The sequence below is a fragment of the Pleurodeles waltl genome, chromosome 9 (assembly GCF_031143425.1).
Source record: "Pleurodeles waltl isolate 20211129_DDA chromosome 9, aPleWal1.hap1.20221129, whole genome shotgun sequence".
NCBI classification, from domain to species: Eukaryota; Metazoa; Chordata; class Amphibia; order Caudata; family Salamandridae; genus Pleurodeles; species Pleurodeles waltl.
This window is the reverse complement of record NC_090448.1, coordinates 1,127,516,287-1,127,529,766: the sequence shown is the minus strand read 5'-3', so window position 1 is coordinate 1,127,529,766 and position 13,480 is coordinate 1,127,516,287. Positions and strand designations below refer to the sequence as shown.

General features: G+C 44.7%; 1 protein-coding gene across 14 annotated transcripts in view; it reads left to right on the top strand.

The window, feature by feature from the left end:
- Positions 1 to 13,480, top strand: part of GPHN (gephyrin) — a 1,323,901-nt gene that overhangs the window by 1,247,104 nt on the left and 63,317 nt on the right. For all 14 annotated transcript variants that reach the window (XM_069208894.1, XM_069208895.1, XM_069208892.1 and 11 more), the window contains 2 exons: positions 4,329 to 4,448; positions 13,295 to 13,353. In XM_069208894.1, the coding sequence (XP_069064995.1) occupies positions 4,329 to 4,448; positions 13,295 to 13,353 (179 nt within the window). The remainder of the gene's footprint in view (positions 1 to 4,328; positions 4,449 to 13,294; positions 13,354 to 13,480) is intronic.

The following is a 13,480-nucleotide window of genomic DNA, read 5'->3' as shown; positions in this document are numbered from 1 at the left end:
GTGGAATTTATCTTTTGATTTGTGTTTTACATTCTGTTATTTTATGTTTATCTGATTACTTGACAACTGACAGATCAAAGTGCTTATCTGTCATTTATGTTGCACTTACTATGTATGCTCAATCTTACATCAAAAGGAAAAAACGTATTGTAACAGAGGGGACGCTTATTGTAGTGCGAGTCCATCTAAGATGGTGTAGTGAGGACTCTTAAATGGTTTTGTGTTCTGTAATGATGGAGACATTCTGTGGAACAGCATTTGCTGCCTGTGTCCATCTCCTGTTGTACTCAATAACAATGACACTGTACACTACTCACCAGGCTGGCTTCTTATCCAGAAAAGATACTGCCTTCTCTCCTCTGCAGTAAACGGGAGGGCGGGGTCCTCAAACCATTCTTGACCTTTCCTCTTTGGCAGATCCTAATCCTGGCACAAACCTTGTTGACTCATCAAACCGATGGAATATCTTTTCCCCACAGGCCTAGCAGAGCCAAGCTACACCATTGGCACATGACTGCTACATTGGAAGTTGCACAAGTTTGTGGCTGGGGTCTAACAGTAAATACACAGGTGATGGGAGGACCACATTTCCACTTTAGACAGAGGTCCACCTTGTGGAAACCAGTAGTGAGAAAACTGATAGTTGGTGATTGTCAGTGATTATGGCTGGACCAGGGGACACACTTCATACTTGTCACTGACAGAACCCCAAAGCACATATGATGGAAGCACGGGAAATGTGGCCACTGAAGTGGAGTCCATGGTGAGCATTAGATGGAAATCTAAGCCTTTTGGATCACTTTTTTGGCCGAGACTAACCCTCATGAATGATGGTTGAAATCTAAAAAAGAAAAGTGCGTTGGGTCGAGTCATAGAACCTTGGCGCCAGATGTAGGTTTCGCTCAGGCAGAGGAGCCGAGAAGGATGTATACCTTCGATCAGCTCACATTGGACTGTTTCACTTGGAAAGTTTAAAAGCATTTGTTATTTAATAATAATAAAGTGTCCATTTAGAAAAGGTTCCAGATTTGAATTTCACATTTCATTTATTGTTTTCATGGCGCCTTCACTGCGTCTACATGGTAAGTTATGAATCTCATTTTCCCTTGAAGACTTATTTCTTCTTCTGGGAGTTGCTGTGCGAGTTTCTCTGATTTGCATAATTTTGTTCCTCGTTAAAGCACAGAGCTCAGCAGATTGGTTCTTGTAAAAACCAGCCGTGTCCTTGAAATATATGTACTCCACAGATAGGTAATGGCGAAATCAGAATGTAGGATATGCCCTGGGGGTGTTAACAATATTCTAATATGGTTTGGAAACAAGAAGTTCCTTTTTATCCATTTAGATTGAGGATTTTTGCTACCATTTGGAGAACTATACATTGTAAGAAGTACAAATTGCCAAAAAACCTTGGTCCTTTACTTCATCTAAGATTTGCAACCATCATCGATTGCCCATGGAAAACGTTCTGTGTACACATACGCTTTCTATCTCAATCTTCATAGTGTGAAGTCTGGAGATTAAAATATAGCATTTGTGCTATTGAGAGCCTGTCCATTAAAAGAAATGTTACCCCACATCTATCAAATAGACCTTGGGGAATTTCCAAATAGTGTTTACCTGTGATGTCATTGACCAGTTAAACCACTTCACAATCCATCTGCGTTAATTTTGTCCTGCAGCCGAGGAGCACTGCTGGATCTAATTTATTTGAGGCTGTATTGAGTTTTATTTTTAAGTTGTGATTCTATGGATTCCGCTTTTAATCTAAAATGTCTCCGCGTTGGCGTGAGTCTCCTGGGGACATGTCATCCACATGGAGCGGCTGTGTGTGAAAATAAAAAGTGGAAACCCATGACTATAAAACAGAATCTTCAAAATCTCTACTTCCAAAACACCTACTGTGCATAAATATCGCCCTACAGCAGCATTGGACCTGTTTTGGCTTCAAGGCCCATCCAAACTCCGGTCCATCCCTGTTTTAGGTGTGGGTACTTCACTGTTCTGATTACAGACCCAGCAGGTATCGGGGCAAGTGTCTGTCTAGATTTGTGTACAGCGATGTATGTATTTTTGATACTTTTGAGTCTGTTTTTGCCATCGGCCACAACAGATGCTTCACAGATGGCAGACGTCTTCCTTCTTGATGGTTTCTGTTGAGATCCTGGATCTCCGTCTACCTCGGTGTAGTCCTGTGAACGAGGCACCTTGAGAACAGCACCCGAATCCCTCTCTTCCATGAGCAAGTTGAATCCACAGGTCTTTGTGTGGTGGATTTACCGCTGGGGCTGTAGAAACACTACTTAAAAAAGTAAAAAGCCCTGGTTAAAATCAATAGGTCAGCCAGGGCAAGCTGATGTCATTATTTTACGTTTTTTAATAACGTTCATATTGCACAAAAAGGAAAAAAGATGTTTGCAATAAAAAATTTAGATTTAAAAAACATTCACCGATATGGCTGTTATACTAGAGGTGCTTTACAAACATATCTTGCAGATGTGCTACGCATTGTTTTATTTATGAAGGAGATAAGAATAAATTACCACCTAACCAAGTACTCAGATTGCAGACAGCTACTTTGTTACAAAACCATAACTTTAAAAAGTAGTGCTGGCAATATAGATATCCTGGTAGTTAAAGTTAATAAAAGAATACATTAAGTAATTAAAGCATGCTTTGAACCAGCTTTGCAGCGGAAAAGGTAGGATCTATTTATAAGAGGATGTCAACATTGTGCACAGGCTTTGTGCAATAACAGGTTCCTATGGTTATATTGGGCTGACGTGCTGCCCCATGCTGTGTGCAGTAGATGAATGCAAAAACAACAGATGATGGACGGACTGTGAAACAAATCAAACTTTCTCCCCCAGTCACAGATCTGGGTTTAATCCATCAGCTTTTTAGCTCGCCATGCCATTCCAGTTTGGACCCAGCCACATGCAAATTAGTCTTGACCCTGCTCCCCATGAGAACAGGTTCCAAACTGGGGTGGCATGGTGAGAAAAAGAACAATTGATTAAACCTAAATCTGTGACTGGAGGTGAGCGTTTGTAAAGTTTTAGCACTCCGTTCATCATCCTTTTGTGTTGCTAAAGCCACCCTAAGTGGCCAGAGTATGCCCATATGTTGGTCCCTTGCTCACTGTGCTACTGGATCCAAGCTAGCCTGGCAGATGAGGGGTTACTCCCTGAAACCAGTCTCAGGTTGCTTGTTTCTAGTCCAGAGAGGACCAGGCGTGGCAGTTTGGCTGGACTATTCCCATGGGGAACAGGGTCAAGACTGATTTGCATATGACTGGGTCCAAACTGATGTGGGATCGTGAGCAAAAGAACGATGGATTAAACCCAGATCTGTGACTGAGGGTGAGTGCTTGAAAGGTTTCTGCACTCAGTTCATCATCCTTTTGTGTTGCTAAAGTGTGCTGTAGATGGGCAGAAGTAAATGTGAATGACAATTTAACAGACCAATGGATGAATACATCTGACCAGTGACCCACCATGTAAGAAAAAAGATGTCTGTATGGAATTGTATGTATGTCTGAAATATGCTGGTGAGACAGCTAAAGCTATCTCAAATGTTGGACCTTAACATAACCTCTACCAGTGATTCCAGTGTAGGAGATTTGAAGAAAATGCACTTCATACTGCTCCAGAATGTGGTGTCGGTATTCCCTAGGTTGCAGTAGGTGAATGTAAGCGTGACTTGTCTGTATCCTACGTAGCCGTAAGACTGTGCCCCTGTTGTTTCCCTGTTGCATACTCAGACTGTTAGTACATTGTAGATGATGGAAAAAGCACCCTCTGCCTAGCGTTGTGGCTAGATAGTGCCAAGTTCATTTCCCCTCCTCAAAATGTCAGCCATTTTAAACATTGTGGATTGCATGTGGGCATGAGGATTATTTTACGTAGGGGTTTCCGTTTTAACAGTGGCGTAACATTGCCCCCCTTAGCTCGGGGGGAGGGGGCTCCTGACTGGATCCAGGGGAACTTTGCAGGGAGCCTCCTCAAGTTTCATTACACCGCTGCATTTTATATATTTAAGATGTTCGAGAAAAGAAAGGAACGATGAAGCCAAAAGCAAGCGTTCATTTCTTACAAAGAGCTGGTTATACGCTGTGGTCTTTGGTTGCATTGTTATGTTAAACACTGTTGCTAGTGTTAATATGCCTTACAGGTTTCTCGGAGCTTGGGTAAATCTGTGATTATGGAAACCAGTGTATTTAGAATGTCACCCCTTTCCGTTGTAAGAATTAATAAGTTGTGTTTCTCGGACCAGGAGAAGGGAGACATGAGCTTTCCTTGAGTCATTTCGCCTTTCTTATTTTGCAGCCCACTCAGACAGTGATGCCTGGTCAGGTGATGAGAGTAACCACAGGCGCACCAATCCCGTGTGGTGCTGATGCTGTGGTGCAAGTAGAAGATACGGAACTCATCCGGGAATCCGATGACGTGAGTACTTATTGGTATCCAGTACAGTAGACTCTCTGATGGGCAGCCATGTAGTGTCCATTCCTGCAGGTTTTATAGACGTACGGCCCAGTTCATAGAAAAAGCGTTTGATACATTAGAATGGGACTTCCTGTTTGCCACTATGCAGTTACTGGGTATCGGTCCAAAATTCACAAACTGGGTACGCATTCTGTACACTGCCCCACAGGCTAGGGTGAAGACGGGAGGAGAAATATCAGAAAGCTTTCCGATTAACAGGGGAACAAGACAGGGCTGCCCCCTCTCCCCCCTCCTATTTTCCTTAGCGATGGAACCACTAGCTGCACGCGTCCGGGCCAAAAAAGAAGAATGGGGGGTGTCAAGGAACGGCACTCTCCACTCCATATCACTATACGCAGATGATGCCCTGATATACATACGTAGAGTGGAGGAGTCGCTGCCCCCAGTGATGTCGCTGCTGTCTGAGTTCGGAAGGGTATCTGGTCTAATAGTTAATTGGGGGAAATCCTGCATATTCCCACTAACCAGCTAGGCTCATGCGAGGCAAGAAAGTGCCCCACCAGGCCACCTTAAATGGTGCTTCAACACATTTAAATACTTAGGAATCAACGTATACCACAGGGCGGAAGATTTAAGGGATGGGAATCTGGGGAAAGCGGTGTCCTCTGTTAAGAGTTCACTACGCTTCTGGAATAAATTACCTCTCTCCCCACTGGGTAAAGTAGCTATAGCAAACATGCTGATATTACCCAGACTGCTGTACTATTTTGTGGCCCTACCAATCATTATCCCCAAAAGCTTTTTCGTCGGCTTGAACTCCATCCTGCTACAACTGGTTTGGGGAGAGGGCAGAAGGCGAGTTGCACTTACCACGCTATATCATCCGGTAGCAATGGGTGGACTGGGCGCCCCAAACTTTGAGCTCTATTCTGCGGCCGCACAGTTGCAGTGGATCTTAAATTGGCTCCACAGACCTAGCTCGGCAGAAACTATATGGTTACAATCCCAACTCCAAGGCGCTCCCATACTAGCTTGGCTGTTGGATAAGCAGACTAAAAGCACATGCACAAACCCGCTGATGATAGTGGCACACACATACTGGAAGAAGTATATCCAAAAAGGAGCTAAAAAACTACCCTACTCACCACTCCTCCCGCTGGATAGGCTCCCCGGGCGGGTGGAAGCTGGCTCATATTCACCTACAACCTGGTTAGACGCGGGTATTGGTGCAGTAGGAGACTGTTTCGAGGAAGGGAAATTAATGACTTTCGAAGCTATACAGGCCCTCACAGAGATCAATCCGGGGCAATTCTTGGCATATCACGCGATATGCCATGCAATCAGGAAAACGTGGGCATCTGGCGACGTAGAGCCTGATATCTCAGTCACCCTGCACCACATGCTGAACTGGGACCCCCAAGGAAAAGCAGTCTCAAACCTTTATAAACTTCTGAATCGACCCCCGGAACACAACTTGCAGAAAGCTAGGGAGAGGTGGAACATCGTATTGCCTAATCCGCTCTCAGGGACAGATTGGCCAAAAGCTCTGTGTCACACACGTGAGGTCTCAAGAAACCCCAGATTCCGATATACACAGTTCAATTATCTACATCAGACATACCTGGCGCCAGCCAGGATTAAACGCATGTTCCCCGGATTGGATCCAGCCTGTCCCAGATGTAAAACACCAGCAGCACAGTTCTATCACATGGTCTGGGAGTGCCCGCGGTTAAGGGGGGAGTGGGAGGGGGTGGTCACAGCCTTAGCGGAAATCACGGGGCTCAACCTGGACACGAATCCCAAATCCTGTCTACTCGGATTAAGGACAAGGACGAAAAGAAATAAACACTTGCACAGGTTTGTAGATCTAGCGTATGTAATGTACAAAAGATTGATAGCAATGAACTGGAAGGCTTGCAATGCGCCGGACTTAAAAGTCTGGCTTGCTTTTACGTTACGTTGGGCTCGAGCTGAGCATCAGGTATTAACAAACTTAACCCGTAGGGGTCTGCGGCAGGCGGGCTGCGAGACCTGGGGCGTCTTAGTGTCTAGGCTAGAAGCCAAAAACGATGAAAGACCCCCCTGAATCACAGATAGCTGTATCCACCTGGAAGGCCGCGGGCCCTGCCCCCGGCAGAAAGGCAATACTACACTTGGGGACGCATACATACCCTTCATCAATGCCTCGCCAACACTGACAGCTTAGTAGCCCATCCCCCCATGCAAGCATGCCACAGCACCAAAAGGCCTGCATAATCAATTAATAGACACCTGCGCTAAAACCTACTGTGCCATAACCCTCCGCCTCGTCCCCCCCCCCCCCTGTCTCCTCTGCTCCCCGACCTCGCCCGTGTGGTCACGTGGGCCCCTGTCGCTAGTGGTAATAGAATCACATTGCAACTGAAAGCTTTGCCCTACGTGGCGGCAACCTCGGTAGTGATGGGCAGAATCAGCAGACCGGGAAGTGCACACAAGTTCTTAGCAGTTTGATATATACATTGACCATTAATATGGGAGAGCCAGACGATAGACTGTAACCAATGATAATTTGTTATCAATGACTATGTATGACAGAAAATGTATGGCTTTCGTCTTGAAAAATCTATAAAAACATGTTTAAAAAAAAGACGTACGGCCCAGTTATTATATATCTGGCTCGTGGTTTCACTCTACACGACTCCTTTTATTTGCAGTTTGTGTCTCGGTGCACAAGAAGATGATCATACACTGAAATGTCTTCTCAAAGCATGTCACAAACTCACTTTCTGCTCACCAATACTAATGTATTTGAGACATATAAGCCACGCAGCGAGTGACTTTTATTCACACAAACAAGGTTCTCTCTTGAGGATCTGTGCTGGGGCTTCAGGTATGTCCTCTTTTTATACTATTTGCAATGATTTTTTCAACTAAATTGATGATTCGATTTTCTTTTGTAGAAAGTGACTCTTGCTTCATATGATCTCCCAATGTACATTTTCATTCATGGCGTACTTCACTTAGCAGAACTAGCTTATGGTCCTCACTTATGCAGCATCCCTAAGTGGGAACTGTAAGGCACAACTTAACATCTGTTTAAAGAAATGACTAAAACATCAACACAATACTCCTTACTACTACACCCACCTAAATCCCAACATATTTCCTGTTTAATGAACCTTTCTATTCATCTGTAACAGCATTGCTGGTATTGTAACTGCGGTAGTTGAAATGACCAACGCTAGGGGTCTTCGGCTTAGGCCCGAAAGCCCAGTCCATGCCAGTTTCTTAGACCATCCACAAAACATGTAAAGACAATAAAATTAATGGAACTCACTTACATAGGCTGTGGCTCTCCTGAGATGTGTGGTACAACCTTTGTTGTACTTTCTGAACTAGGCTCCTTCCTCAGTCCTGAGGATGTACTCTGGGCCTACAGTGACCAGGTGAATTTTATCTTGGAAGTATTTCGCAGATTAAGCCACATGCTCTGAGTTCCCACTTGGAACTCTTTTGAACTGGCGTGGCATGCTTAGATAATCTCCGAAAGCTGACCAGTGCACCCTGGAGAAGCTGTCGAAGGAGACCTCGCTTGGTCTTAAGTATCTAAGAATCTGGAGAGCCTGCTCTGCATATAAGCTGGGATTCAGATCTGGATCATTGAGCGCTTGAGTGAGGCTCAAGGAACGTGGTTAATTAACCCAAACATTTGACAGTTGTTTTTAGGCATGGGTTGAATTCCTTATCTCCATGAGGGGCTCATGCTGGTTTTGGGTACTCCTCGTCTAATCAGAATGCTTGAGCCTGTGTCTGTTGTGCAGGTAGACTAGTCTGATCCCTCTGTGATCGGGAGATGCCACCGCTTGATTAGGGCACAATGAACTGATTCCTATAAAGTCTGTCTAGGCCAGATTTCAAAAACTGACTGTATATTCATTAATTCATGCCTGTTACACAAGATGTGTGCTGCAGAGCCACCTTGGAAACAGCAATGCGTCGGGACAGAGTCTGTACGTCTGTCGTCTGTTCTCAGGTGAGCTTTGGTTTGTCTAGTTTTGCAGCTTTGTGTGATGTACAGGTTCAGGTGCACTATCTTTTTTCATGCCGCTCTTTTACTTATGCTGTGCTTTTCAAGTCAATGTCACCGATATTTCGGTGTTCATGTTGACATCTCTAAATGTTAAAATACAGGTATTCTAAACTAAGTGGAGATTGAATGGAAGCCCGCAGATGTAGATCACTGAGTTTTAAAGTGTTAAAACATCATTCATAGGCAGCTATTACCCGGCCCAGGTTGACTTCAGCAGAGCATGTGATGGGTTGTTAAATAGCCAAGATAGACTTCTTTTACTTCCAGTCTCCTGAGATCTCTTCCCCTGCCCCCCAATTTCTCACCCAGCGTTTGATAGCTGCTCATGAAACCATTTTTCGATCTCACACCCATACATTTTCTTTTTTTCACTATTTTACCTGTCTTGTGTGTGTATTTGTTTAATTTTAAACAAAGATTCGGACAGCAAATCGGTCCATATAGTCGTGTAAACAAACAGCTTGATCAGTTTTTCACACAACCTTCTCCAAGGCTCCTCCTGACATGATTTAAGGTCACTAGACCTTACTCAATCTTTGTGTTCTTGCAACAGATAATAGGGTTGTAGGATACAGGCTGATGCCCAGTTACCCCTCGGGTCTAATGTGTCTCTTCATGGACGTCTTCTGATTACGGAAAGTAAGTTATCTTTGAAGTCCCTTCGTAAACTTTCCCCTGTACAGCAAAGTCTGTACCCCCTTGTGCTAGTCCCCTTCTGCCAGTACCCTGGAGTTCACATATTGCCCCAATATTTTGTCTCCATCTCCGACCCCAAAAGAGCTCTAGGTCAGACATTGTGCTAAAAGTGCTCTTTCATCTCACATCCCCAAAACCTGTCTACCTCTTTGATTGAATTGAAGCTGGAAAATGAATGTGGCCACTCAAAGGTAGTCTTCAAAGATTGAATTGTCTGGGGGATGCCTACAAGAAGAAAACAGATTTCTAATGTATGAGTGAAGCGAGGAAAGTCTGCAGACTCAAATATGAGACACATTTATTTGGTTTCAGACCTAATTTCATTACTGCTAGCAACTACAAGCAGCGAAACATCCTTAAAAGGGGAAAAATCACTGGACCAGTTCTGAGAATACAATGACATTCTGAAAGGTTTCGGTCGGAGAGCGAGGATAATCCCACAGGACAAATCCTGGGGACATTACAGAACAAACGCAGTGCTGGTTCTGCATTTCGAAGCCTTTTCTGTTTAATTAATGGGTTGTTCTAATCCTTTGCGAGGTCGGATAGCTTTGTCAGCGTGCTTGGCAGCCGAATTTATAGTACAAATGCTTCTAAGTTTAAATCTGGTTGGTTCTTCATCCCACTGCAAGGACAAGAATGTGTCTCATCAGGTCCATACAGATCCAGAGAATTTGGTGGCATAAAGAAACCACAAGGCCCATCGTGTGCATTTGCCAGCTTATGACAACCTGTTAAAACAGTGTCATCACCGACTTTAACATTGATGTATTTCAACTTTTATTGCGCTTTGCATAATTTAGGTCACCTCACTATAGGCGCTTTGCCCCTGTACCGCCTCAACTTTGAGTGCTAATAAACGTGGATGAGAGCTGCCCTGGAGAGTCCTCCCTCGTATTACCTTGCTCTCACTCTTTTTTAAATGATAAGATTGTTGCAGAACCTAGCATATGTCCTGCAAATAGTTTTTATCGGTGATTCAGAATGAGATGCTGGTCTCCAGTACTGGCCCATTTGGAATCCAGTGTCACTGTGTCCCAAATATTATTTGAGTGTCCATTTAAAGCAAGTGCCAGACTCTTGTTGTGTTATTCCTTCTCTAGCCACATTATTGAAAATGCATCACCTTTAAGTGTAGATAAACATCGATTTGCTGTGCTCAGAATCTGAACATGACATAGTGAAAAGGTCTCAGCTTCTCACATTACTGGCTTTGAATCCAAGCTGTGATGCATGTCACTTTTGGTGTGATGTACTAGCGCACTGTCCAGTGTTTGTCCGTTGTTTCAAATGGCTGGTTTTGGTCAAACACAGTGCTGTGATTTCCAGTCTTTGATTATTCTCAGTTCTGTTGTAGAATTAGTCAGTCCTCACCTGGAGATGGTAGTTTTCAGATTCAAGTATCAATGGATAGTAGCTGCAAACGTATGGTCCTATATTGCATAGTTAGTTTTTTTAGCCATTGTGTCTGCAGTTTTAGTGTACCGTCTGCCTTTAGCAGAGCATTTGTATAGAGGATAAAACTCAAAAGTGTCAAGTGGCTACACACGAGACGCACCGTGACACAGGCCCCCATCACCAGCTGACTGGACTATGGCAGCGCCCTCTATGTAGGAATTGCTGCACACCTCCTACAGAGACTTCAGACCATACAGAATGCCACAACCAGACTCCTCCCCAGCCTTCCCTGATGAACCCACATCACCCCCCACCTCAGGCAACTCCACTGGCTCCCCGTACAGAAGAGATACCAATTCAAGCTAGGACTCGCGTACCTTAAACTCGCCTGAATTTCCACCAGCCGTCGAGAAGACTACGCTCTGCCTCCTTTTCACTTGCCCATACTCCCTGCATCTACCGAAGCACAAGTGGAGGACGCTCCTTTTCTCAAATCACAGCAAAAACCTTGAACAGCCTCCCCACGCACCTCCGGACCAAAACTTCAGTGCCAGAATTCCGAATGGAGCTCAAGACTTGGCTGCTCGAATAAGCCCTGGGACCTGCAGGAGCCTGGATACCCTATTGGGTGATTAGCCGCACTTTATAAATCCTGATTGATTGATACTGCATAAGGGTTCTTTTTTTGTCAGTGTCTGCAGGTTTAGTGCACCCTATGCCATTAGCAGAGCATTTGTATGTTAGATAAAACTCAATCGCTTCTTTCCTGCCATGTAGTGGAAGCCACAGTATCCGTGCTTCTGTGTTACCGCTATCCATAGAGGGATGTTCCTTTTCACTACAAATGCATTCGTTTTCTGAATGAGGTTTTGTAATCTTTCTGCCAACTTCTTTTGATGCACGTTATGTTGAAGATCGGGAACGTAGTTGTGATATCATCCACATCAGAACAGCAGTGGATGCTAAAAGTTTGTCGATGACAGCAGTAAAGACCTCTGTGATATGGATTACAGTTCTAGTCTTCCGGCAAGGTTAGATCTTGATTCTCTCTTTTATGGACCAGCCAGACACCAACTCAAACTTCCATTGTGGATATTATGAGGCGGTGGAAAAAAACCTCATGTCACAAAAATTTTCATCACACTTGTTTTCTCCTTTTTCCGATGATTTAAAAAAAAACAATGTAAGATGGGAGATTTGTATGGGGTTGTTTAGCAAAGAACTGTGCGAGCATTCATTTATGCCATGAAAGCCAACCTTAGTCGGCCGCATTCGCCAGGTGAGTATATGTCACGGGTTAGTTTTGCTTGTGTTAGAGTTTACAGGAGCAAGTAGTATTTAGCCTGTACTCTTCATGAATTTCAATAAGAAGTGTGAATTCTGCACTCGCAACAAATTAGGGGGTCATTACGACCCTGGCGGTCTCCGACCGCCAGGGCTAAAGTGGCGTCCGTACCGCCAACAGGCTGGCGGTACGGAGAGCCATATTATGACCGCGGCGGTAGCGCCGCGGTCGCACCGCCGTTTTAGCCCCGGCGGTGATAATCCACCAGGGCAGCCCTGAAAGCAGCGCTGCCCTGGGGATTATGACTCTCCTACCGCAAGCCTGTTTCTGGCGGTTTGCACCACCAGAAAGAGGCTGGCGGTAAGGGGAGTCCTGGGGGCCCCTGCACTGCCCATGCCACTGGCATGGGCAGTGCAGGAGCCCCCTAACAGGGCCCCGTGCAGCTTTTCACTGTCTGCATAGCAGACAGTGAAAAGCGCGACAGGTGCAACTGCACCCGTCGCATGGCCGCAACACCGCCGGCTCCATTAGGAGCCGGCTCCTATGTTGCGGCCGCATCCCCGCTGGGCCGGCGGGCATAAACTAGGTTTGCGCCCGCCGGCCCAGCGGGGATGTTGTAATGAGCACCGCGGGAGTGCGGCCAACAGCTTGCCAATGTTGTAATGACCCCCTAAGTCTCGAAATGTTTAATAACAAAAATAATAGTCTGCGAATCATAGACTTGACGACAAGGTAATCCCTTTGAACTCTGAGCATAAAAGTAAAACACACAAGTAGAAACCTCAAACTATTATGTTTTCCTAAAAATCGCTGTGGTGGGGATCACATGATAAAATCGAAACAATAGAACTCTACAGGTGAAGAAACTGAATTCATGTTATAGTGCACAGTCTAACTTAAAACAAATTAAAAATGTAAAGTGTCAGAGCTGAGCAAAGTATTTAAAATCTACTTCTATCACACCTGAGCGTGAGGCTTTACACGTCACAGATGGGCACAACTTTATAGCTTTGATTAGCATTGAGCGAAAAGATGACTGTCACTGTTGCAGTAATGCTAAAGTTTTTTTTTTTAATTGCATAGAAGGAAGTAGAGAGCAAACATGCTTTCTGGTTCTCTCATTACACTTGATGTTGGCAAAGCCACCTAAGAATGTGCTTTACGCATCATGTCTGGGATGGTGTCATTGTCATGATGACACTTGTATGTCCTCGGTCTAGCTATTGCGCCTTGATATACTGATGCAAGGCTGGCTATAATGTGTCCTTGTAACTGATAATGTGGGGAGGTAAAGATAAAGAGAGAGAATCAAATGCTTTCTGCAGTTTCTGTTCAATGTGAACCAATTGAACTTTTTTTGCATTCAATAGAATTCCCAAATGTGGTGTTTTGTTACAGGGCACTGAAGAGTTAGAGGTTCGCATTCTGGTACAGGCACGACCAGGCCAGGATATCAGGTGAGTGCCTAGTGCTTACCCTGTCATGTTTAAGAGCCTGCCTTTAGAAAGGACACTGTCAAACACATTTTTTTATTTTGAAAGCAGGAAGTGTCTCTGCAGTCAACCAGTGCTGCCTTCAGTAGTT